General features: G+C 39.7%; 1 protein-coding gene across 1 annotated transcript in view; it reads left to right on the forward strand.

The window, feature by feature from the left end:
* Positions 1 to 26,606, forward strand: part of AQR (aquarius intron-binding spliceosomal factor) — a 102,185-nt gene that overhangs the window by 45,205 nt on the left and 30,374 nt on the right. The window contains exons 20-28 of the mRNA XM_050953854.1: positions 2,940 to 3,181; positions 5,700 to 5,846; positions 6,243 to 6,312; positions 12,355 to 12,465; positions 14,910 to 15,019; positions 17,759 to 17,894; positions 18,787 to 18,996; positions 19,926 to 20,063; positions 21,411 to 21,482. Coding sequence (XP_050809811.1) covers positions 2,940 to 3,181; positions 5,700 to 5,846; positions 6,243 to 6,312; positions 12,355 to 12,465; positions 14,910 to 15,019; positions 17,759 to 17,894; positions 18,787 to 18,996; positions 19,926 to 20,063; positions 21,411 to 21,482 — 1,236 coding nt within the window. The remainder of the gene's footprint in view (positions 1 to 2,939; positions 3,182 to 5,699; positions 5,847 to 6,242; positions 6,313 to 12,354; positions 12,466 to 14,909; positions 15,020 to 17,758; positions 17,895 to 18,786; positions 18,997 to 19,925; positions 20,064 to 21,410; positions 21,483 to 26,606) is intronic.

Consider the following 26,606-nt stretch of genomic DNA (forward strand, 5'->3'; position numbering starts at 1 on the left):
TGCTAGCATGAGTATAAATAGCAGTGTAGCTTTGCTACCATGGATAGCAGCAGCAGAGGCATAGCTGAGCCGTGCCCAGCACAAACCTATGATATAACCCTTGACTTCTCTTGTACAGATTCTCATTGTTCACAGAATGTAAGGATAATGCAAGAGAGAGGAAACTATTTTAAATCTTAATTTCTAGCTGTTGTGCCATGAGCACAAAGTGCTGAAGGGAAACACATCTTAGTTCAGCTCTTTTCTACTTAACATAGTTTTTGTCGTTTTAAGTAAAAGACCAAATTGAGGAAAGAATTCTCATGAGAGTGCATTTTATAGGAGTTGACATATCCCTCAACATCTCAGCTGCTGCTGCTCCAGTTAAGAGTGAAGGTAGCTTCCTGTTATCAATTGGATATTCAAACACCTTCAGATTTGAAAACAAACCAAAAAAACCAAAACAGAACATTAAGTTATGGTTTTTATGTATATTCCATGGCCAAAGTGTGTGGTGCAAATATTAACCAAAGGGAGATTGCCATTGAATAGATATAGTAAGATTCTGTTGGAAATACGTATGTCCATGCATTACAAAGTTGAATGAAATTCTAGTTTTCATAGGGGATTGTGGAATATGATCTGTGAAGTTGCTTAAGAAGGGAGGCAAAAAGATCCTGCTCTTTTTAATATTATGTGGAAGAGTGTATCTGAAATGAAACAATGACTAATGACTTTTTTTTAAAACTATGCTTACAATTGCAAAGCCCTGAAAAGTCAGAAAGCCATTAAATTAATGTTTGCAGATGAATTTTTGCTTAAACATTTTTTCATCTACACCAAAAAATCTTATGTTCCTACTGGCATCCTAGCAGCAGTTAGTTCACAAGTCTGTGTTGTGATGCAAATAAAGAAATAAAACAAAGTTCATTTTGAACAGTAATGGATACTTTAGTTTGGTCTGTGTTTGGCAAAGGATGGAAGTGTAGTTTTTAGTTTTGTACAGGGTATTTACAATCAATGGACAGAACAAAAAAAATCACCTTCACAAAGCATTAGTTGTTAGTTTTTCCTCAATTTCATGTTTATTCAGTTAAGCCAAAACAAATAATTAGCTGTTAGCTTTTCATAAATTGAAGTACAGATTATCCATATCTAGTGTATATCTTCTCACCAACTTCAGCCAGTTAACAGAAAACAAGGTGTTACTCTAGAATGATTAATGTTAATAATGCGTCAGATAGAAGACAGCCTTATTTTATGGTGAGCCTGCAGGGGAGAGAGCAGCCAAAAAACCTGTGCAGTGTAGTAAATTAAGCAACTATGACAGCAGCAGAAGTGCAAACATAATCGAATTGCTAGATATGGTAGTCAGCACTTCTCTGTGATAGGTCAACAGTGTTATCTTATATGGGTTATCTCCCAAGTTTACATGTCTGCATTCATCAAAGTAATATTTAACGTTAGGGGCATATTTCTACACTTTCCACCCAAAGACTGAATATAACCATTTAGAAAGATAATCTGGGCTATCCCTCTGTTGTAATTAGTTGTACAGTTTCTGAGAAATAAGATCTAACTAAGTTCAAAATTATGCAAAACCACACAATCTATTCCCTTCTTCCTCCCATTACTAAGCATCATCATCCTCTAGATGTGACATTTGTTATCTGTTTTTGACTCATGTCAAAAGAAGTTTGAGGAAGCATCGAGGGCATCATGTACTGGCATCTCTGTGAAGTCATGAATATAAAGTAGTCCTTAACTTTACAAGCTCTTTCAATTTGCCTTTTGAGTTGCCTGTCCTCCTTATATCGTGGGCTGCTAAAGTTGAGGGAAGTGAAATAAGTATTATAAATTGACCTACTCCTAATATGCATTTAAGTTGCTTTATCAGCCAGGAAACCTGTCATTTATACCCAGAATGAAATTCCAGATGTTTCCTGCTGATTTGTGCTTCTCAGTTGGCTTAAACCTGTGAGTGCTTGTACTGTGTGTGGTGTATGCACTTAGATGATGCTTAGGAGGGCAGACAGATTTACACAGCTCATCTGATTTTGCTTTTTGAGCTAAGGACTGGTTTTAGATTAATAATTCTTCAGGGATACTGGTACTAGACTGTTAAGTGAGTTCTGAAAAATGAATCATCCTGAGGGATCCACAGCTCCAAAATGTACAGTACCTGAACAGTGCTCAAGCACAAAATTACATAGTACCTCAGGTTAATGAAGTGCTGAATAGGAAGATCAGTAGTTTCTGAATGGAACAGTTGTTATAAAAATAACGCTATTACGTCCTTGTGTTCCTGGTCTGTAACTTATCTCAAAATAATTTTGTTTATTTTTTGTTGTTGTTTTTCTGCTTCTGACACCTTCCCCATCCATAAGGATTCTGGAATGAGAACTTCCTGGGAATTTCGATGATGTTTGAGGCAGAATAAAATACAGCATGCCCATCTGTAGATACAGTATATTTGCTTTGCAGCATTGAGAAAAGGAAAGTGCCGTTATTAGTAAATTCGGCATATAATGGTCAAACACACAGGAAACAGAGTTACAGCATCCAAGTGCCACTTTTAAAGAAGCAGACTTCTGATAGCTCTGGCACTTCAGTGATGATGATGATGATTTGGTAGCACTGTATAGACACCGTTGTGAACCAAAAAATCCATTGTTTCATTTGGGCTAAATTAGCGCTCGCTAATGGGATAGTTCAGTATTTAGACTGTTCTGCTTAAATACTGACATTTTGTTGAACAGGTTATGTAATGATATCAGCAGAAAATATAGCAACTGATTCAATCTAACCAAACACCTGTCAGTGGAAAATAACCTTTTTTTTTTTTCTCGGAAACACACTGGGATGCTGGGGTACTTCAGAGAGGTAATCTTCACTTTGTTACATTATGATAATAAAAGATGTCACTTTTACTGATTCATCTTCTGTTTTGTCACTCACAGGCTGTTCTGGAGACTATTAGGAATCTGATGAACACAGACTGTGTGGTTCCTGATTGGTTGCATGACATCATCCTTGGATATGGAGATCCAAGCAGCGCTCATTATTCAAAAATGCCAAATCAGATTGCTTCTCTGGATTTTAATGACACCTTCCTCTCCATTGATCATTTAAAAGCCAGTTTTCCTGGATATAACATAAAAGTAACTGTTGACAATCCAGCTCTACAGAAACCCCCTTTCAGGTGATCTAAGAATCTCACATGTACTTGAACTCAGACAGTCTCAATAGATAATTCTCCAATTAAACCATAGTATAAATCTAAGTCATTTCAGTTTTATTCCTAAAAAGTACCATAGTGAAACTGCTACTGGAAAAGTAAGTCAGTTTAGTTCAGTGACTCAGTATGTTCTTTTGCCTGAGAAAATAGCTCATAAGAGCAGCTATTGTAATTTATTATTATTATGTTATATTGCAGTGGCATCCAAAGGTCAAAATTAGGATCAGGATGTCATTGTGCCACACCCTATACAAATGCGTATGAAAACATATTGTCCCTGACCCAAACAGTCTATAGGGGAAAGTGATATACGAAGGGTGGGGTTACAATCTGTGTGTGTGTGTGAGTGTGTGTGTATATATAATGTAGCTTTTACATTTGACATCTTTTCTATAATAAATAGAAAAAATGTCAACTGTTCCCATCTGTCAGTCTAGCTGTCACTTAATTAGATATGTGTTTTGGCAGACATGAGTCTTGAAGGATGTGAAGTAGAGGAGAAGTGGATCTGTAGTGGGCAATGTAGAATAAGGCACCCAGACTACTTATTATTTATTTGTATTGTGGTCGTGGATGGGAGCCTCAGTCAAGGATCCAGTGCTAGGCACTGTACACACACACAATGATGATTCCTGGCTCGAAAACGTCATTATCTAAGTATAAGGTGATGGAATAAGTTGGGGAGAATGGGAGGTTCAATATAATATTGGGACAGTATATGTGTGAGAAACTATATACAGCCAGTGGGTGAGGTGCAAGATGATCTGTTCTAACACAGTGATTCTCAAACTTTTGTACTGGTGACCCCTTTCACATAGCTAGCTTCTGAGTGCGACCCCCCCCCCCAATATATTAAAAACACTTTTTAAATATATTTAACACCATTATAAATGTTGGGGGCAAAGCAGGGTTTGGGGTGGAGGCTGACAGTTCACGACCCCCCCCCCCACATAAGAACTTCACGATCCCCTGAGGACCCGACACCTAGTTTGAGAACCTCTGTTCTAACATCTAGAAATTGCATTTCTGTAGTTTCATTCCAATAAATCTCAAAATGCCTTGTAACCTTTATTTTTAATTTCTCTTGGGAAATGAATTGTAAGGATTTCCTGTCTTTAGCGGAATATAAGTCATTAAAGTCTTTCAAAATGCTGCTTCATCTGTAACATCTGATGATAGATGTAGTCCCTACACAAAGAGATGAGAGCACTTATTGCCTATCACAGATTTTTTCTTTGATTTACACAGCCTTGCCGCAAAAAGAAGCCCTTCACCTTAATTTATAGCCCCATTACATTGTAAAGATATTTCTTACTAATATGCTGTACCATGAAGAGGTGCCTGTCACAATACAATATTAAATGGAATTGGAGGATGCAGGAGCTCTTTGTGCTACTGTCATAAAAATAATGTAGACAATCTGCGAAGGAAACACTACTACAAGGAGTGAGGTATCACCAATGTTTACAGAGAGTCCATTGCTTCTATCTGTAGAGTGTCTTATTTTCTATCATTAATGTATATTTATATTGACCCCCACCTACTCTCCTTCCCCACTCCCTCTGTGCTGTTCCATTCTATCTCACCTTACTGTTTGTTCATATAATCTCTTTTTCCAATTCTCTATCTTCTACCCCATGTCTTATGACTAGAAAACTTTCCCTGTCCTCGTTTGCCAAGTACACATTCTCTCCACCTCTATATTACTCCTTAAAACTAACTTCTTCAACCAAATCCTTTTGTGCCTCATCAATAATCCCACATTTTCTCTCTCCTGGATTGTTGTCCTATTGTCTTGTCTTGAGTAGTGCTGGCCGAAACTTGGGTTTTGGTTCGGAAGAAGTTTTGGTATTTCCAGATTTGTTTTTGGTACAAATTTGGAATCAAAGCCAAATTCCCAAAATTTCTTGGCAAACCAGAGATCCCTGAAAAATTGGTTTTAGAAACACCAAAATACAGTGTTCCTGAGACCAACAGTATGAAATTGACATTCGTGTCAATTTCCTGTTTGCTACTTCCTGAATAGTAGCCGTGAAATTGAAAAGAATGTCATTTTCATTCTGCTGGCGCTTTCAGGGCTGCTAGGCTCCCTGCTTGAACCAGAGCTTCCAGAGTCCCTGCTGTGAAGCTTGGAGCATAGAAGTTTTAAGACTGGCTCCGAGGGTCTGGGGCCACGTGGACTGCTCTGTGTTGAGGACTCCAGGGCTTTCAGACTTCCAGGCCAGCTGACTGCACAGGTTGTCCTACTCCCAAGTGAGGAATAGACTTGGTGAAACATTTTACTCCAATGAATCAGCATTTTCCAGCCTGTTCTAGTCTTGAGTTTTGTCTTACAGGTTGTAAGATCTTTGGGAAATGGAATGGCTTATTTATGTATATAGAGTGCCATATCATTTGCTGGTGCTCTAAAAATGTATATGAAAGACTATCTGACCTACTTGTGAAGGAAATGAAGTTGAAACTTTACAAATATATTTTACAGGATAACTTTCCCAGTAAGGGGAGGAAAAGGGAAGAAACGGAAAGAAGAGGATGGGAATGAAGAAAAGACTGAAGAAGCTAAAACATTAATTGTGGAACCTCATGTTATTCCCAACAGGGGACCATATCCATACAATCAACCCAAACGGTAATATTGTTGTAACTTTGTGTCTGTGCAAATACATAAGTAACAATCCAGTGTCTGGGAGACTGAAATTTTATTGTAGGTTTCAAATGAGTTTCCACGTTGGTTTGTTTACACAATCAGGAATAATTTCTGCTTATAAAACAGAGGATATTTATTCTATATTTATTGATTGATTTTTTATTTCAGTAGATAGTAGAAGTGAGCTAGACTGAATTAAGGCCGCTTTAATTGTGAATGAGTGTCCACAGGAGTTTAATGCAGTTTAGCTAATCCACTTTAAATTCAGACCTTTAGTTAATTTGGATTAATTTTTTTGAGTGTCCCATATACACAGTCCCTTAAAAACATCTTTTTTATATTTTCTGCATTTACTGAACCTATTTTTGTTTGTTACAGCAATACTATTCAGTTTACTCATACTCAGATTGAGGCTATACGTGCAGGAATGCAACCTGGGCTGACTATGGTAAGGACAATAATAATTAAGAGTTATCATATTTCTTGTTGAAAATTATGCTGTTTAAATTTAGGAGAGATTCTCTGAAGTGCATGTAACTTCCATTTTCTATGTCTACTATGATTGTATTTTGTGTTTTCTTCCTACCAGCAGATAAAGAGAAGGAAACACCCATTAACATCCTCTCTCTTAAACAAAAAGCAAACAAACCAACCACAAAAACCTCTGAATAGAATTCTGTTCTGTGTTTCAGTGGTTGGGGATTCTCTCTGGATCACTGAATTAACATACATGTGTGTGTTTGCAGGGGCAGAGTGATTACTAATTTTAGAGTATAGTGATCCTGTGCTGAATTTGTGACTGTTTTGGTTGTATTTACAGTAATTGAAATATCTTGGACCTGATGCAGTACTCACTGCATGCAATGAAAACCTTTCTGTTGACTTCAGTGAGCTTCAGTTGGGCTCCTCAGGAGAATTTCAGTTCCTCACTTCTAAAACTGAGGACACAATTTATAGTATTGAACTTGATTTTGCTTGAATGTAGTCATGACCAGTGAAGGGTTTACAGGAGTCACAGTTCTTAATAAGTAAATTTTCTGCTAAGAGTGTATTTTTCACCAGCCAGCTGTTTTTCTCTCCTTAAATTAACTACTCAGAATACCTCACTGACTCTTCTTTCTCCACCCCACTGTGCAAGGAGATTGAGTGTCTAGACACTCAGTGCTGCTTTTTGAAATTAGGCCTCATGCTACCTTTGCTTTCCTCTCCATCTCTTCTTATGTAGCACACAAACACAGAGGAAGGAAAGAAAATGAAACTTAATTACTGTTCTTCGAGTGCTTGCTCATGTCGATTCCATTCTAGGTGTGTGCACGGTCATCAGAGTTTTTTGCCTTAGCGGTATCCGTAGGGTCGGCAGTGGCGCCCCCTTGAGTGCCACGTTCATATGTCAGTATATCAGGCGCTGTCATCCATTTGCCCTTTCAGTCCCTTCTTACCACCTGTGGTGGTTAGTTGGAGCGCCTTTCCTTGCATAGCCACAGGCTAGCGGTTTTTCGTCTTTACTGACTTTGAGACTTAAGGCCTTGTAAATAGTTTGTTTATAGTAGTTTGAAGTAGTTGTTAAGTGTAGTTAGAAGTTAGAGTCCCAGGTGAGGCATGCCCCAGTTTCCCGGGTTTAAGCCCTACGTCGATTGTAATAGGCCTATGCCTATAAGTCACCCCCATAGCAGCGGCCTCAAGAGCTTGGGGGAAGTCACACGTGAGAGGTAAGTGCTGTATTTGTAAAAACTTTCGGCCTTGCATGCAGAAAGAGTGGGCCATTCATTTACAGGCTCTCCTCATGGAGTTCGCCCTTCATCCGGCTTCCATGCTTTCCCACCAGGACTTGTCAAGTACCGTTCCACATCGCCAGTGCCCAAAAAGAAGGCGAGAAAGCATGGCTCCCCGGCACCAAGCAAGAAGGGCCATGAGTCATCGGGCAAGGAACACACTTTGGGCTACCCAGCCACTCAGGAGCCACTCGTTCGTGCCTCCCCAGTCGGGGCCCTTAGCTCCCTTTAAAAAGTCCACCGCTGCCTCTTGGGAGTGGCATGGGACCTAAACCCCTGACATCACCAGCGCCTTCACAAGCTGTCCTGGTGCCAAGAGCGCAGAGGCCTCCACCTGCGCTGCTAACGCAGCAGGTGCCGCAGGAATTGACGTGAGGAAGCACTCAAAGAAATACTGATTACCTACCTTTTCGTAACTGCTGTTCTTCGAGATATGTTGCTCATGTCCATTCCATTCTAGGTGTGTGAACGTACGCAGTTATCGGAGATTTTTACATTAGCAGTATCCGTAGGGTCAGCAGTGGTGCCCCCTCAAGTGCCACACTCATGCGTCGGTATATAAGGTGCCGCCAGCCCTACTGACACATGAGCACAGCGCTCAAGGGGCACCACTGCTAAACCTATGGATACCTCTAAGGCAAAAATCTCTGACCGCACACATGGGCGCGCACACACATAGAATCGAATGGACAAGAACAACCATTATGAAAAGGAAGGTAACTGTTTTTTCTTTGAGAGATGGTCCTATGTGTATTCCACACATGAGTACACATGCTCACCATGTGCCTTCCCCTGTGTATAGAGAGAGTCAGCCACTGGAACTGATATATCATAAAACCCATAACCCTCTTGGTAGCATACCTAACAGGTGCAGAACTCCGTAGCAAGACAAGCTCAACAGACATTTTTCCACACAATATATGGGAGATGCATGGTTCTGTTCTGAATGACATCTTCACTCAGTGGAGAACACCATCTTGGGATCTCTTTGCATCCCACGAGAACAAGAAACTACCTCTGTACTACTCCAGAGCAGCTCTGGGCCACAGCTTGAAGGGTCATTGATGCCCTGCTACTGTCCTGGATGGACTATCTCAGATATGCCTGCCCTTCCCATTCCACTGATACCACAAGTCCTGCAACAGATCCATCATGACATGGCTCAGGTTATCTTCATCGCACTCAACTGTCTGAAACAGTTCTGTTCTTTGGCCGCCTGAGGATTTCAACCCATTCACATCTGATCTTCTTCAGATCTGATGACAGAATACAATGATACAATCCAGCACACCAACCCAGGACCTTTTCAGCTTAAGGCCTGATATTTGGATGGGCATCTGACATAGAGTGCTCATATTCAATGATGGTTCAGTCCCGTCTCAACCAAAGCAGAAGAGTCTACTGGGAAATGTCTGGCCAAATGGAAATGTTAGTCCTTTTGATCAAGTTAATGCCGGTTAGTTCCATAGTCTACTGGGATTCCTTGTATTCTAGACTATCTTCCTACCTTTAAGACATTGGGCCTTTGTCAGTTCCTGGTGGGTCCATCTTTCATCCTCCAATCAAGGCCCATACTATCTTTACCCATTCTACGATGACTTGATTCCCAAAGGCACTTGTTAGAACTTTCCCACTAGAGTGAAACCAACACCACATTGGGATATGTCTTGTCCTTTCAGTTCTCACCAAACCTCCCTTAGGACATAGGACATGTGAATAATGGTTCGATCTCTCAATGAAAGTGGCCTTCACCATCACAGCAGCCACAAGGGTAAGCAAGCTGGGAGCACTCACAGCAGATCTGCCGTGAATCATCATTCATAAAGAACAGATCTCTTCTCCATCACCCAAAATTCATCCCTAAAGTACTTTCAGAGTTTCACATGAATCAGACCATCTACTTATTGCTATTTTTTCCAAAACCTATAATTGGAAGTTCTTCGATGTGTGTGTGGTCCCTGATTGTAGTCCATTGCCTGCCCTCCATCCCCTTTCCTGCGGATCATAATCAGATTCATTGTAAGAAAAGGAAATGGAAATGGCATCAGTCACACTGCCCTTTATACTCTTGGTTTGGAACATGAGAACAACTGTGCACGTGCCGACCAGCGAATACTACTAACAATCTCTGGACTCAGGCGCATGGTGCCCTTGTGTGGAATACAGATAAGGACCATACATCTTGAAGAATCTCCAGATACAGTTAAGTTCATTTTCATGGACTGATATTGCAGTCTTTACTCACATTAGTAGGCCCACTGAAATCAGTGGGGCTACTCATCTGAGTAAAGGTTTTAAGATTGGTTAACAACTTAGTTTGCAGTAAGGCAAATGACGACCCTGTGAATGATGATAAATCAGTGGCTTATAGTTAGACTATATCTGCAGTTCTTGATGGGTTCTTTTAAAATGAAAGAAGACATTTCCCATGTCAGTTTTTGGGCAACAGTAAAATTCACTAGTGATAAGTAATTAAAAATTACTTAGTTAATAATGACTTTTTCTGGAACAAGCCCATTGATTTGAACTGCTGGCTTTTTAATAATTATAGCGTTTGGCTAAGAATACACACATTTGTGTATGGGAGTCTCCTTTCATACCAGTATTCCTCACTTGTCAGCTGGAAAGATGATTAGTAAATTAAAATCTTTATTGCCATTTTGTAATATATAATCAAAACATAAAATACATGGGGGGAAAAACTCTAGGTGATGTAGCTCTTTGTTTTAATCTTGTTTTTTTAAATCTAGTATTATGCGCTGTTAATTAATATAATTTAATCGTTGATGAATCAGTAAGAATAACTTTTCCAGTATAAGCACAATGTATTATGAAATACCATCTGCATATTTTTTATGGGAAGGCTTTTAGGGATAAATTGTAGTACCTGATCGTGTTTAGTTCCAGCAGTCCATAAGGAAAAAAATAACTACTGAGAGAAATCATGGAATTTTTTGGCTATATTTTGCTAATCACTTATTTTCAGTTTAAAAATATCTTCTCTGATTTCAGAGAGCATTCTCTTAGACATAATGGGAAAAATGACACTTAAAATGAGCATTTCTTAAATAACAAGCCTCTTGCAATTTTTACTTGCTTAAGCCCACAAGATGATCTTTTGTTTTTGGTTTTTGGCATCTGTTTGAGCCTGTCTCTTTCCTATTCACTTTACAGTGTGAACCCATATTTGCATTCCAGTTATAATAAATAAGATGAACCACTGTCGAGTATATTGTGCTTATTTATGGTAATGAGGTGTGATCCTGCTGTCCCTATGTGAGGAATCCAAATTACGTGTCCATAGGACTGCTTGTCTGAAGGAGGCAAGCAGGACTTGGCCCGTTTTGGTTGAAATGTCATATGTAGGTTCTTGTGACATTCTACTCTGATGCATGCTGTATTTCTTAACTCTCTTCAGAGTACTACAATTTGAGATTGTCCATAATATTTAGAAACCTTGCTCAAATTGGATTTTTGCTCATATTTAAAATGTTAGGTGTAGAGAAAGTTAGTTTGCTTCAGTATATAGGGGTGAATCTGATGGCTCCAGTATGCAAATGTGAGGTGCTCAGTCTCCACAGAACTCTTCCAGAGTGTTCCTCACATTAGCTCCCTCAGGTTCAAGGCTAGCATTTGGCAGTTCTTCTGAGTTTGGGTAAATGTAAAGTAAATTAAAATATGTTTGTGACAGATGTGAATATAAGAACCTGGATAGACAGAGACAGATGGTTTAACTGCTTTTAAATACGTATGTTTCAAAAAGCAGTGATATTAAGGATAATGCAGCTACATCAATGGTAACTAAATGGTGAATAAAAATGAAAATATTACATTTATGATCATAAATGTGTGGAGTGAAATATAATGTCTGAATTTCAAAACCAGACTCTTAATATAAAGAATTGTAACTGAGATGCGGAGTTATAATGTATTTATTAATGTTAAATTCTGTGTAGTTTCTTATAAATGTATTGATCTCGGATATATTGATAATGTCAACAAGGACAGTCTTAGATTTTGCAGGGACCTATTGTAAATTAAAAGGGCAGGGCCTCATCAAGCTAGCACCCAACCTATGAATCTGTCCCAGTCCTTCTTTCTTATCTATGATATTTAAGTCTCTGCTCTTTCTTGCCTTTCTGTGTTGCCTCATGTCTCACTAGTATTTGAGGTTCCCCAGCCTGTTGTGACCACTCTCCATTATGAGGAAGTTTCAGTGACAGCCAGTGCTTAATTTGTAATGAAAGGGGTGCCGGGACGCAGGCAAGTTTTTTTACATTTATAGCTGATGCAGCAAGCACAGTGATGCTGGAGCAATGAACTGCCAATCCTAGAGAGCCCTGGCAAGCCCTGGGGACAAATTAAGCAGTGGTAACAGCCTACTAGTTTCAGATTGCGCACCATGGAATCAGAGTCAGCAGTTTGTCTATACGGTATTCCCATTGCACAGGATTCTGCATTAGCACAGGGCTAAATTTTCCACTGTATCTTATTGTATTAATGTATACACATTTAACACATATGACAATGAATGGTGCAATTTAGAGTAGAATTTTGTCATCAGCTTCCTAAGTAAACGCTTTGTCAAAATAAAGATACTTCTTGGCAAACCATCTTGTTCTACCCAACTCATAATAACTTCTTATGCTTCCAACTGGATAGTTGTCATATGTTACAAATTACTTCACATCTATACTTGTTCTTTTTTCATTTTGTAGGTAGTAGGCCCACCTGGTACAGGTAAAACTGATGTGGCTGTACAGATAATATCCAATCTCTATCATAATTTCCCAGAACAGAGAACCCTGATAGTTACGCATTCCAACCAGGTAAATGAACAACTTCTGTATGACAAATTTTTTGTACTGCTCTGTTTTATGTGGCTTCAATAGTACAGTTATTTCCATTGATGTGGACTTGAACAGGTTTGTGTGGAGTCTTAGGCCTGGTCTACATTGGGGGTGAGGGGGGTGGGGCTGGGGGATGGATCTAAGTTACGCAACTTCAGTTACTAGAATAGCGTAGCTGAAGTTGACGTATCTTAGATTAACTTACCTCCTGTCCTCATGGTGCGGGATCGATGGCCGTGGCTCCCCCATCGACTCCGCTTCCGCCTCTCGCCCTGGTGGAGTTCTGGAGTCAATGGGGAGTGCGTTGGGGATAGATTTATCGCGTCTAGAAGAGATGCGATAGGTCGATCGCTACCCGCCAGTCCAGTGGGTAGGGTGGGTGTACCCTCTAACTAGATAAAAACAGTGGAATAGATTGCCTAGGAAAGTTGTGGAATCTCCATCTCTGGAGATATTTAAGAGTAGGTTAGATAAATGTCTATTAGGGATGGTCTAGACAGTATTTAGTCCTGCCATGAGGGCAGGGGACTGGACTCGATGACCTCTCGAGGTCCCTTCCAGTCCTAGAGTCTATGAGTCTATGAGATTTGGAAGTTATGATGAAATCAAAATTTAAAGTGTTCTGGAGTATGTTAGATGCATTTTCTGTTTAGGACATTTAAGTGATTAGGATGGAAATCCAAAAAGTTACATATTGTTTTCCTATTAAAAGTATGGGACTTTTCTGCTTCTGCTATATCTGAAATACCTATTATAGCTTCAGTCGCCCTATCTGGACTACAGAATAACATCTCAATTTTGCATTTACCACTGAGCCACCATTCCAGTCCAACTTTGTTTGACAAGCCAGATACTGTGGGCTTTCAGATATCAGGCAAGATGCACTAGTGTTACTAAATTAATATAAAATTCATCTAGCTATACCAGTGCAAACCCAAACATAGACATACTTAAGTCAGTTTAATCCTTATTTAAGTCAGTTTAGGTTAATTTGGGCAAAACTAAACTCATTTAAGTGTATCTGTATTAAGGTTTGCACTGTGTGACTAGAATCCAGGCCTATAACACTTGTCTTGTCTTTCACATACAGACCAGACAGAACACCTCCCTACATCCACTATCCCATCACAGGCCACAGAGACCTAATTACCTTTCCTTTATTATGTAGTCAAGAAATCTAATTGTCTCCATAATCTGTTCATCTTCCAAATGTGATCAAGAAAATCTACCATTATAGCAGTCCAGAGATGTACCTTTAACCCATCTACTGTGTGTGTGTCTGTGTGTATATGTATATATAGAGTTTTTAGTTATATAGTTTTATATATATAGTTATTCATCACTGGCCATAGACTGCACCATACACCCTTGCATTTCTTAATATTTTCTTAGTCAGAAAGTGTCCTTAGGCCCTACTTAGCAGCCTGCTCTCACCTCAGGCATTATAAAACCGCCAATTCTGCTTGCCCCTTTGCTCAGATCAGTCATTAGGTCATGTAACATTATCATCATCTGGGGGAGTTCAGCCATTCTTAGTACATACCTCCCACCCTCTCTAAGTAACTTTCTCCACATCCCATCTCACTCCTCTACTGGCATTCTAATTGGCGCAACAAGAGAGCAACTACTTCTGCATCTTCCATCAAAACAAATATAAGCAGTCATGCAGTTGACCTATAGCTCTCCCCGCCCTTCTGTTGATTGGCTACAATCTGCGATAATGATATCCAGGCTGTGTTGGTACAGTGGCTTCTGTCTGAGTCTGAAGCAGTCCTCCTTTTGATGAAATAAAGGGTGATGGGAGAGGTAAGCCTTAGGGAGTTCATTACCTGCATGTAGGCTAATGTTTACAAACTTCTGTATACAGGGATTCCTTTTAGTCATCAGTGAAGCGAAGCCATACCTGAGGTGAAAGCCTATAAACAGCTCTACTCCATAACTGTTTAAGACAGAAAGTGAAGTATATTCTATCCAGTAGAAACTACAGGGGAATTTTAGGAAAGCATGCACAATAAATGGTAAATGGACAAAATTTGGTTTGGGTATCATTTCTTAATGACTTGTTGCTTTCATAGCAAATAATTGGATGCTAAGAAGTCTAGTACTTGAAACAGTTTTGTAAACTGAGAGCCAATTTTTTTAAGTAGAGGCTTGAAGTAGAGGTGAGTGTGTGTGTGTGATGTTGTTTTTTCACTGTGTATTTATAGCATGTAAAGGCAGCAGTATCAGTAGACTGACCTTCTTTTCCTCCCCAAGATTAAGAACTCTAATTTAAGAGTTACCTTCATGTTTGTTTTGATTCCAGTTCTTACCAAACTAGGCATCTCTTTCTAGCATGCTCAATGGTAAATCTTCAGTTTTCCCTGCAAGAGCCTCTGAACTTCTTAAAAACTACCTTCTCCCCTGTTCTTGTCAATCTCTAGGCCTTGAACCAGCTGTTTGAGAAAATCATGGCATTAGACATTGATGAGCGCCACCTCCTGCGTCTCGGTCATGGAGAGGAGGAATTGGAGACAGAGAAAGATTTCAGCAGGTGAGCTGATGGGCAAGAGGAAGGTACTAATGATAAGCTAATTTGTGTAAACATGGCAAGTGTATGTTTAAACTCCTGCTTTCATTGGTAATAAACAATGGGCAGTTTGCTTAGACTCATGCTTCCTTTCCCATAAAATTATGTCCTAACATAGTGTTACTGCAACTGTAACTTAAGGTATGTCTACACTGCAGTTAAACATCTTTGACTGGTCCATGTCAGGTAACTCAGGCTTACACGGCTCAGACTACGGAGCTGCTTGATTGCCGTACATTCGGGCTCGGGCTGTAGCCTGGGGTCTAGGATCTATGAGGTGGGATGGTCCCAGTGCTCAGGCTTTGAGGTGGGATGGTCCCAGTGCTCAGGCTGGAGCCAGAGCCCAAACATTTACATTGCAGCTTAACAGCCCCTTAGCCCAAGCCCAGGCCAATTGTGGGTTTTAATTGCAGTATAGACAGCCTTAGAGCCCTGAGTATAGGGCTTTTATTTTCAATATAGTTTCTTAGCTAATTCTTTTCCCCTCCAATTTTGTAGCCAGTTAGGTTAAAAAACTGCATTTTTCTATTTTTATACACATCAAGGCAGTTGTGTATTCACCTGTCTTCATTTAGATGTTTGAACTTGTAAATATATTTTAAGCATGTATATATTTTATGGAGTTTTTATTTAATGACATGCAAATCGAAGGCTAAAATAATATACTCTTTGCAATTCTAAATCTCTTTGCAGCTATTCATGTTATTTTAACTTGCAATATGCTGAATAATGCATATTATAGAAAGGGTTGAAATTTCAAACTCAGATCCCTTCTGCTCGTAATTATTTTACAGAATTGCTTACAATAGTTCATTTTTAAAGCATTTTTTTAACATCGATTTGAACTAAAGAGCTTGTACTGTAATGGTAAATAATAAATTTTGAAGAATGTGTCCATGATTAACAATTACACATATTTCATAAAGTTTTCAGTTCTTCAGCTTAACTTTTGTACAGATGTAGGCCCTGTTCTTGTAAATACTCTCATGCTTGATTTTACATGTGAGTAGTCCCACTGACTTCATTGGGGCTACACATGTTAGTAAATGTTCGTAGGATCAGAGGCTTGCATTGGAAAATAATTGAAGTGAACAAGTACTGGATTATTTTGACAATATCTTGATTTACTCTCACACCTTATGTTTCTGATATCCTGAGACCAATTTGGCTACAGTAACACTTCAAACAAATATTAACACCCAGTAATTTACATAATACATTAACATTTCCCTCTACAAAATAATCCAAGACTGTTGACCGTCAGGTCTTGCTGCAAAGCTACTGCTCTATGCCTAGGTTTTTGGGGGAGAAAACAATATGCTGAGGGCAGGAGAGAAGGATTTGGAGTAGTTGGTATTTTTCTCTGACTGATTACTTTCTGGTATTTGGATTGTTCCTGGGTTCATTCTTCATACCAGTACAATTGTCTTTTTAATGTATAAAAGGTGGTTATAGCCCTGTGTGAATGCTATTTGACATATTAATTAAATAAAACTAGGCACGTGACATGAATTGTGATGAATCAAAACATTTTTTCTTTTTAGTGAAAAATCTGGTTGTGGCCACTTGTAACTCTGGAGGCTGGATTGTGTTTTTAACACTCCGGAAAGCAGATTTGATTATGGCTACTGAAAAAGTAATTTCGTTGCTTCAGTTGTAAAAGAATGGTCTTTTCAGTTCTGTAACTTATAGTATTTAAATTTCCAGCTTCAGCTACCCTGTTTTTTGATAAGTAAGAAAATAGAAATGATGAGTTCTAGGAGGTTCCATTTTTAGTCATTATGAGAAAAAACTTGCATTTTATAAATGTTTTGTTAGGAGCTTTTACTGTCTTTGAAAATTATTCTTTTCTCACATTCAGAAATAATATTTTAAAAGCACACGTATGGAAAACTCATTAAGCTCAGTAACACATTTTTGTTTTGACCTTTATGGGGTGTTGTCAATATAATTGGGTGGGAGGGGAAAGAGTTAAAATAGTATCACATACTATGCCATTTGTTATGATTTTAGTCACATTTTCTTTTTTTAATTTTTTTCTCTCCCATTGTTGTGTGAAAGACTTAAACTGCGAAAACTGACTGTGCAAAGGAAACAATTCGGGGTTTGAATTGGGTAAAATGAACACTCAGAGCACAGACAGAAGGTATCCCCCTTACCCCCGCAAGTGGGTCCAATCACCTGTCTAGGGTGTGGCCATCAGAGGATGGACACAGAAGTGTTTCTAAGAATGCCGGGGCTGCATTATGAAAGGATAACTGCAGAGAGCTTTGGCGTTCACATAAGGAAGCATGGTTTGTGTGAGAGAGACTCAGGAATTACTGGTGAAATTTCTGGTTCTGTCACAGACTTCCTGTATGACTCTGGGCAGTTTGCTGAATCTCTCTGCCTCAGTTCCCCACATGTAAAATTTGGATAATTCTTCCCTTCCTCACAGGAATATGTGAGGATAACTTCGTCAATGTTTGAGGCATTCTGATTCTGTGGTAAGAGGGGGCATAGAAGTATTGTCTAGATATATAGTAGCAGCTGGCAGGTAGCAGTTCTTTATTCTGTTTTTACTGGTAACTAGAAAAGTCCAGTGCTTGTTCTGTGTAGTTATTTTTGCGACATCCAAGTGTTGACATTCAGCAAAATTCATTTTGGCTGAGAGAGAAACTCAGAATACATAATTCTTTATATCACATTACATCCATTCTATAGGTATGGAAGAGTTAATTATGTCCTGGGTCGAAGACTAGAGCTTCTACGAGAGGTTGGACGATTACAAGAGAGCCTGGGAGTCCCGGGAGATGTTTCTTATACTTGTGAAACAGCTGGCCACTTCTTCTTATACCAAGTAAGAGATTAAATATTTTTCCAAAGAGCAGAACCTCCCTCTGTTATAAAGCACAATGTGGATATTGGAGTGAATTCCTCAGAATTGAGTTTAAAGAAATGGTTTTGTTTAGTGGCTGAAGATGTAGACAGCTACTGAAGCTATAATTATAATGTTACTTATTTGTGTTGCTATTGTTTTTAACTCTGTGCTTAATGACTCACAAATTAAAATGCCAGCATTCTTGCTTTTTTGTACAACTATTGGCACCGTTTCTGATCTGGATTTTCCTCTTCAGATATGACAATCTCAGCAAGTTTCTTCATGCTCTTGATGATAGATCTCAAGGCAGTAACTTGTTTTTGCTTTCATTAGATAACTAAATGAAGGAAAAGAAAGGGTACACGCAACTGGAAATTCACTTTGATTTTTATGGTAGAGTACAGCATCAAAATAGTAATTTATCTGTTTCAGAGATAGTTTAGTATCGGAGGGGTAGCCATGTTAGTCTGGATCCGTAAAAGCAGCGAAGAGTCCTGTGGCACCTTATAGGTTAACAGATGTATTGTAGCATGAGTTTTCGTGGGTGATTACCCTCTTCGTCGGATGCGCATCCGACGAAGAGGGTATTCACCCACGAAAACTCATGCTACAATACATCTGTTAATCTATAAGGTGCCACACGACTCTTCGCTGCTTTTATGGATAGTTTAGTCTTACTAAAAAAATGCAATTTCTCTCCTTTGAATATATTTGTAAATTATTTTTTGAAGTTATGTTTAAAACCAAATATAAACCTGTGATTTTTATGCAAATATGTACTAAATAAAAATAGGTAGCCTAAGATTTAAAAAAAAAAAGCCTGTTGAATAGAAAAATATATACACCATCACGACACCTTTGTTTTTTGCAGGTAATGTCTCGTTGGGAGGAGTATATTAGCAAAGTGAAAGTTAAAGGTGGCAAGCTTCCTGATGTTGCAGATGTCTCTAGTTTCTTCCCTTTTCACCAGTATTTTGCAAATGCCCCTCAACCAATTTTTAAAGGCAAATCTTTTGAAGAGGACATGGAAATTGCTGAAGGATGTTTCAGACATATTAAGAAAATATTCACTCAGCTTGAGGTAAGATTTGTAAAATTTCAATTTACTGGAATTTTTGGAATTATTTATTTGAGGGGGCATTTTTTTAAACCAGACAGTATAAAAGAAAATCTAGACCAGTGGTTCTCAACCAGGGGTATGCGTACATTTGGAGGTATGCAGGGGTCTTCCATGTGGTACATCAACTCATCCAAATATTTGTCTGGTTTTACAACAGACTTCATAAAAGGCACTAGCAAAGTCAGTACAAACTAAAATTTCATACAAGGACTTTTTTTTATACTGTATATACTATACATTGAAATGTAAGTATAATATTTCTATTCAAATTGATTTATTTTATGATTATATGGTAAAAAAGAGAAAGTTGGCAATTTTTTTAATAGCATGCTGTGACACTTGTATTTTTATGTCTGATTTTATAAGCAAATAGTTTTTAAATGAGGTGAAACATGGAGATACGCAGGCCAAATCAGACTTCTGAAAGGGGTACAGTAGTCTAGAATTTTGAGAGTCACTGATCTAGTCAGTGTATTTGGTGACTTTAAAACTATATGAGCCTAATTTTCTAATCTCTAAATTTGATCCTGAGAAGCAATAAAAAGCAATGCTCAAAAAAAGAGGGAACAACTGAAAGCCAGTTGTTTCTAAAAATGAATGTGTCCTCAGACTATCAGGCAATTTTGTATGTGTGTAAGTTTCAATTTGCAGACGCAAATAAGTGTTCCAGTTTTTTGTGGGTGTATTTTTACAGGTCCTTTTGAAATTTTGTTTATATTTCACAGCTATGTTTTGTTAGAGCTAAGAAATTAAGATGTGAAATTGTTGTAGACTAGTACTTTTTTTCCTATATCTTTTTTGGTTAAGAATGTAAAGAATAAAATCAGATAGGTTTTGAGTGCATAGTTCTGCTGTAAGCAATATCATTTTGTATTCTCATTTTCCTGTAGGAATTCAGGGCATTTGAACTCCTCCGCAGTGGCCTGGATAGATCCAAATACCTCTTGGTGAAAGAAGCAAAGATCATTGCAATGACTTGTACTCATGCGGCCTTGAAACGACATGACCTGGTTGAATTAGGCTTCAAGGTAATGATTCCAATAATGGCAATATGCTAATCTAAAATATTTTCCTGCATTAAACATCCTATATTGTAAACATAGACCATTGTGTTGACTCACTGCAATTTTTAATCTGTTAAATTACTTAGTTTTCCTTTTAATGAAAAATAATCAACATCAGTACAAGTTGAGATCCTTTAAGGTATTTTGAGTATTGAAAGGCATAAAGATGTTAATTTGAATATTGCTTGCATATATGAAACTCTGTGCTTGTGTGCATGTGGTCATGACTTGTTTTCTTACTATTTATGCATTCATAAATGTATATCATTCTGTTTGAAGAAATTGTACATTTCTGTAGTAGTAGACTAATGTGATCAATTGTAGCGATTGCATACCAAGATAAAAGCAAGTGGAGAGCTGAAATAAATAAGACCCTGTTAACATGTTGCTTAGCTAAGTAATGAACAATTTGAAGAAGAGACTCATGTAGCAGCACTTGCTTTTTCCATTGTAGAGTGTAAATATTAGTGCTGCATTTTCACTTAGGTTTGGTCAGCACATACTGCTGTAGCTATTTCAGTTAGAGAGAAAATAAATTATGGACCAAAATTGGTTTACTTAAAAAAATGTTAGCTCGATTTTGGAGTTTGGTCCTTCTTCCAAGGTAGGCAGATCTGTTTGGAGTTGGGACTGGTCAGGACTGTCCTCCCCACCTCCAAGCTAGATATGGCTATTATGTGGGTAATGGAATGGAGCAGGATAAACAGAAGAAATGGAGTTTTGTCTCCCTGGTGAATCTGTCTTCATCAGCAAGTTGTCTCCTCCTCCTCCTCCCCACCCTCCGCTTTCCTGCCAGTGGACCTTCAGAAATATGCATGGAAGAAGCAGCTTAGGGCTTATTCCTCGAACAAGAAAGAAAAGGAGAAAATAAAATAGAGACCCAATGCAAAGTAAATCAAAAACTTAATGTAATAAGACTGGTATTCAACTTATTCTGTCATTGGTACAAGACACACTTTCCTCTGAAAAGGAGGAAAAGGTAGGCATAGCATTCATTTTATCCTAGAGCCTTGTTGTTTGAGTACTGAGCAGCATTATAGGCTGATGCTGATAATGAGATTTTAGTCACAGACGAATACATGTGGACTTATTTATTTAGGTTCTAATGGAGATGTGCCTTCATGCTTATGGATGCTTCTCAGACAGAAAAGAAATGTTGCTGCTCCTTTGGTACAAGTCTATGAAAAGTTAATTACAACTGTCTCTATATTTGGTTCTGAAATAACTTCTCCCCATCAAAAATGTACTCTAGTTTCTGTTCTTGTTTTATGTTTTTATTGACCAGAATTTTTAATCGCCCTTCTTTTTCAGTATGATAACATCTTAATGGAAGAGTCTGCTCAGATTCTGGAGATAGAAACCTTTATACCTCTCCTCTTGCAGGTGAGAATTTCATTGTAAAATAAATTACTGCTCTCTCAAATCTTGAACAGTAGGGTTTTGCTAATGACTGAAAGTATGATATGCATTCTTGAGAATAGTATTTGCTTGTTATACTTAAATGATTTAGGCATCATGAGTGTATCCATTTCATCCTCAAAAGAGGGCCCAGTACTGAAAGTTCCAGTTTCCACTGAAGTAGTAGGAGTTTGGAAGGGTTGGCACTTTCAGAATCAGTTCATAAACTCTCTTCATTATGAGTAGGGCTCCATGTCTATCATACAGGTTGTGGAAGTCACAGATGCCATGACTTTCCGCAACCTTTATGACTTCTGCAGCAGCTGGTGTGACTGACCCCAGGGCTGCCCAAGCAGCTGGCTCAAGGCCCGGCTGCTCAGGTGGCCCTGGAGACAGCCATATCGGCCGCTGCTGGAGCAGCCCTACATCAGCTGCACTGGCTGCTGCTTGAGTAGCCCTGGATAGCTGGCCCCGGGGACTGCCCAAGCTGTAGCTGGTGCAGCTAGCCCTGTGAACTACCTGAGCAGCAGTCCCAGGGGTGGCTGAAGCAGCCACTGTCGGTGGCCCCTGGCAGTGGCCCTCAGGGCAGCTGGAGCAGCGGTGCCCAGCAGCTGGTGTTGCTGGCCCTGATTGCCCCTTACAGCAATGCCCCTTCCACCCCCAAGATTTAGTCAGGGGTATTTATAGTATAAGTCATGAACAGGTCATGGGCTGTGAATTTTTATTCATTGCCTGTGACCTGTCCATGACTTTTTTATTTAAAAAATACCTTTGACTAAATTGTAGCCTTTATTATGAGTTATTGATTCTTCTGTACTTTTTTTTTTGTTTGTTATGCAATCTATCTGACTTTTGGTTGAAATGTAGTCTGGCTTAAATGATAGCTGGATCAGGCTCTTTGGTTTGAAATGCTTTTGTTACTTCCCTTGATTAACAAGATTTTGGGAAGTATTTTGTAGAAGATTTTTTGCTATAAAGGACAGGAATTTATTATGAATTTAATGTTTTCCTGTGTCATGTTAGAAACATTGAGTGTATTTTATCGAAGTCTTTGTTTTTGTAAAACAGGCAGTTTTTAAAGTTGTGAATACCTACATACATATTTTACAATAAATACAGATAAAGGAAAGGCAAGACTAACGGTACAGAGACTTTATAACAGATGAGTTTGTGACAATATGGTCCCATCTGCATTGAAATAATATATAAATAGTTTTGACATGGATCATCTCAATGCATCACTAATTTGTAATAGGAAGCAAAGAAAACTCCTTAGTTTCTGTAAGTCATATGTTGCAGAAGTAAAATAGCTGCTTGGTGTGTAGTAGTAGGCAGGCCTTCCGGTAACTAAGTCTGTCCTTAGCAATTAGGTGTTTGAAAATGGTATAGTGGATTTAGGTATAATGGGCCTGATTCTAATCTCAGGTTTCTACTCCTGTATAAATGAAGTTACTCATGATTTGTTCCTGACACATGCTGATTAGAATCAGGCTCACTGTATGGCTTAGTGACTAAATTCTCATCTTTGTCTGAGCTATATGCATCTCTCTGCCTCTTCATAACAATTACTTATTTCAAAATTGGCAACTGGGAAATCACAATATTCTGGATATAAAATAAATGTAGCTGTTTCATGTGACCTCTCCTTAATCCTTTTTTGTTCTTGTAACCTGTGGAATCGTTATAGCAAATCACCAGCTCTGCTGTAATTAAGATTAAGTGTTTGTTTAAGTTGACTGTTCTAAGTGCTCTAAAATAGACATGCTTATTCAAATTTTCTTGACATTTTCTGTACCTCTTGGGATCCAGAGGAGACATTGATCCAGTTTTTGAGTCATTTGAACAAGGAGTTCCTGAGATACAACCTCCCCTCCCCCCAAAAATCAGCTTTTTACAAAATCATCTGATTTTTCATACACTCTCTTTTTCATACACACCTGGGGCTCAAACTATGATTCTAGTCCTCCACAAACTCAGGGCTAGCTTTAGAAGTGCGGGGCCCAATTCGAACAGTTTTGATGGGGCCCCGGCAGGGATGACTAAAACAAAAAAACACTTAAAAAAAACCCTTTCATTTCTTCCATGGATTGTTTACTTTCCATGACTATATAAATAATAACAAAATTATATATTACATACATTGCATCATATATTAATTAGCTGATTTGCATTTTCATATTAGGAAAATAATTTGTTTTGATAGTTGTACAACTGATTTTCTTCACTAATGTTTGTTTTATTAAAATTTATAAAATATTTCCTTATTAATATAAAATTGTCCCCTCCTTCCCACCCCAGCGCTGCCCGGCCCCATGAAAACAAACCCTCCTTCCCCAGCTCCATTGAGTCAAAACAAGGTGGGGGGGGGGGCGGGAAGGAACGGCACACATGGGGTGACCAGATCACAGCAGTAAAATAGGACCTACCCTCTCCCTGCTCAGCCCCACCATCACACCTCGCTTCACCCCCTAGTCCCCCGCTGGCTTGCTGCATCCCTCCTAGTCAGTCCCCCACTCACCAGTCGCCTCCTTTCACCTTCTCCCTCCCCTGCCAGAAACCCCCATGCCCACCCCCTAGAACTCCTGCTGGCTCACTGCTTGTGTCTTTGCCACCCGCCACTTGTCTCCTCACCCTGCCCCCCAAGTATAAAGCCTCATTCAAAGACCCAGGGGTCACTATATTACTGCACACAGCAGTCAATCAATGCAGTTGTAGATAAATCTCTGCATTATGCATTTTTGTATAACTTTTATATGACTTTGTATTGAACCTTCGTAATATGTTATAGCAGGCCCCAAAAATAGTGTAATTAAGGTAAAAGAAAAATGTCTTTTTGCTAGGAGTAGAATAAGATCTTCCCCCCACTTTGTAATCAGTTGCCCTGTTGAATGAATGAGGTGTGAATTAGGAAGGTGTGGAAGGCAGCACCTCCAGACAGCTGCAACCCTTGAAGAGGGGCTGGGAGCCAGACCAAGGAGAAGTTTGCCCAGGCTGAGTGGGACGGAGTTTGGGTGCTGGGAGCAGGCTCCGGGCTGGGGCATGGGGTGAGGTGCAGGAAGAGTGGAGGGGTGCAGGCTCTGGGAGGTAGTGCAGAGGGGTGGGTGCCGGTTCTGGGACAGAGTTGGGGGCTGGAGAGGGGGTGGTGGGCGCTTGAGGGGGAGGGGAGAGGACTGCCATCACATGTGGCTTCCTTCCTCTGCTGCCCCTCACCATAGCCTCGGTGGGGAATGGGGCTGCCCCTTGCCTAGTGTTTGCAGGAGTGGTAGCTGAGGGGAAACCCGGTCAAACTCTGGTTTTACTCTTTCATTGATGGGTCACTTTAACCCCTTACATACCCTTTCCCGCCTCTCTCACCCCCCTTTTCTACTGGGCTTGTTTGATCTTTTCGATGGAACCAGATGAAAACCACAAACCCTAGTGAGAGCAACAAGCTGGAAGACTAGACTAGAGTAGACTGAACCCACCACCCAGCCTAGTCCATCCCAGAGCCTAGGACTGAGGGCAAATGTTCCCACACCACCAGGCCACCTGTTTCCACTCCAGGTCTCTCCCAGCGTTGCCAGTGATTATGGCTGCATCAGGCGGGATTTCAACCTCCAAACATCCCTCTCTCTCTCACCTGGAGTTCACAGCACTAAATACTGACTCGGGGCTTTTTTCCTGGGTTACATTACATGATCCCGACTTTAGTTTTGAAACAGACACAGGTAGGCACAAACTCACCCTCAAACAGCATCACCACTGAAAATCCCCCTCCCCGCTCCTGACCTGCAACACCCACGCGGCTGCCTCTGCCTCAGCCCTCTGCCGGACAGCATCTCTCGTTGCCTAGCAGCAACAGCTGCTGCTTCCGGCAGATGCAGAGCTTTGCTTCTGGGAGAGACGCTGCCGGCGCGGGGCCCTCTCAGACGCGGGGCCCTATTCAGGGGAATCGGGCAAATCGACCTAAAGCCGGCCCTGCACAAACTGATCACAGCCACTCTGGAATGATCTCCGCTAGTGCACAGTTCCCACTTCCCCTTTGGGGATGCAACATTGCAAAAGTTAAGGGCAAAGCTTATAACTCCAGGTTAGCACGAGTTAAACTGCCATGCCTAAAAATGAAATGCACATGTGCAGCAAGACTAGGTCTCTATTAACAGCTAGAGGAGTTGGGACACTCAAGATGACATGCTGTGGTCGTTGAATCTGAGCACTATGAATTCAAACCCTACCCATAGCAGCTTTCCGATAATGTGTTTTGTGTGTTCCTAGCTCTCTGCCTCCATGCTGCAGGGTTTCTTTTTGGAAACTTTGCACTGAGACCAAGTTTCTCGTTTAAGAGCAATATTATAAAGTGCTGTAAAATCCACATGCAGATATTGATTTTAATTTAGAAGTATTGTCAAGGAAATTAGCATTCATTTAAATGGAGGAAAGATGAAATATGCTAAATGCATACTAAAGTCATGTAATCACAACTTCACCCTGTTCCTGAACAATGGACATGCATGTAAACATAAGAAAGCATTTTGCTGAGTTACTTTGTCCAGGGGTTCCTGATATACAGCCCTCTAACATGCACTGCTCATAAAGTGTTCAGATTCTTATAACTTTTGGTGCAGAGCTAGGGCATATAGGGGTTCAGAGAGGTGTGTGTGTGTGTGTGTGTGTGTGTGTGTGTGTGTGTGTGTGTGTGTGTAGGGGGCGGAAGTTGAAGTGTAGGAGATGTAAGGAGATGGGGAGGGGGCAGGGATTCTGTCCCTTTGCCAATGTTTGCCCCTTAGGGCTCTGTTCTGGTCAGCACACCCCTGGACAATGACTCTTAGCAGCATAAAGAATCATCCAAACACTTTTTGAAAACCCAGTTTGATGGCGAGAACTTTGATGAACTGGATTTCCAAAAAAAGTAGTTTGTGTCTGATCCCTCAATAAGTAAAGGGATCATTCTGAAAGCTACCTAACATTACTAATACATTGTGACCAGTATAACAAAGATCCTGATTTCTGCAGAAAAATATCTTGAGGTTGTTTCCTTCTTCCTCTTTTTTCTCCCTGTATCTCGAGGTTCACTGCAGCGTCTCCTACTGGCCTTGCTGGGGATTAGCTCTGTCATCTCTGCCTGCAGAC

The sequence above is a fragment of the Gopherus flavomarginatus genome, chromosome 5, assembly GCF_025201925.1.
Source record: "Gopherus flavomarginatus isolate rGopFla2 chromosome 5, rGopFla2.mat.asm, whole genome shotgun sequence".
Classification (NCBI taxonomy): domain Eukaryota; kingdom Metazoa; phylum Chordata; order Testudines; family Testudinidae; genus Gopherus; species Gopherus flavomarginatus.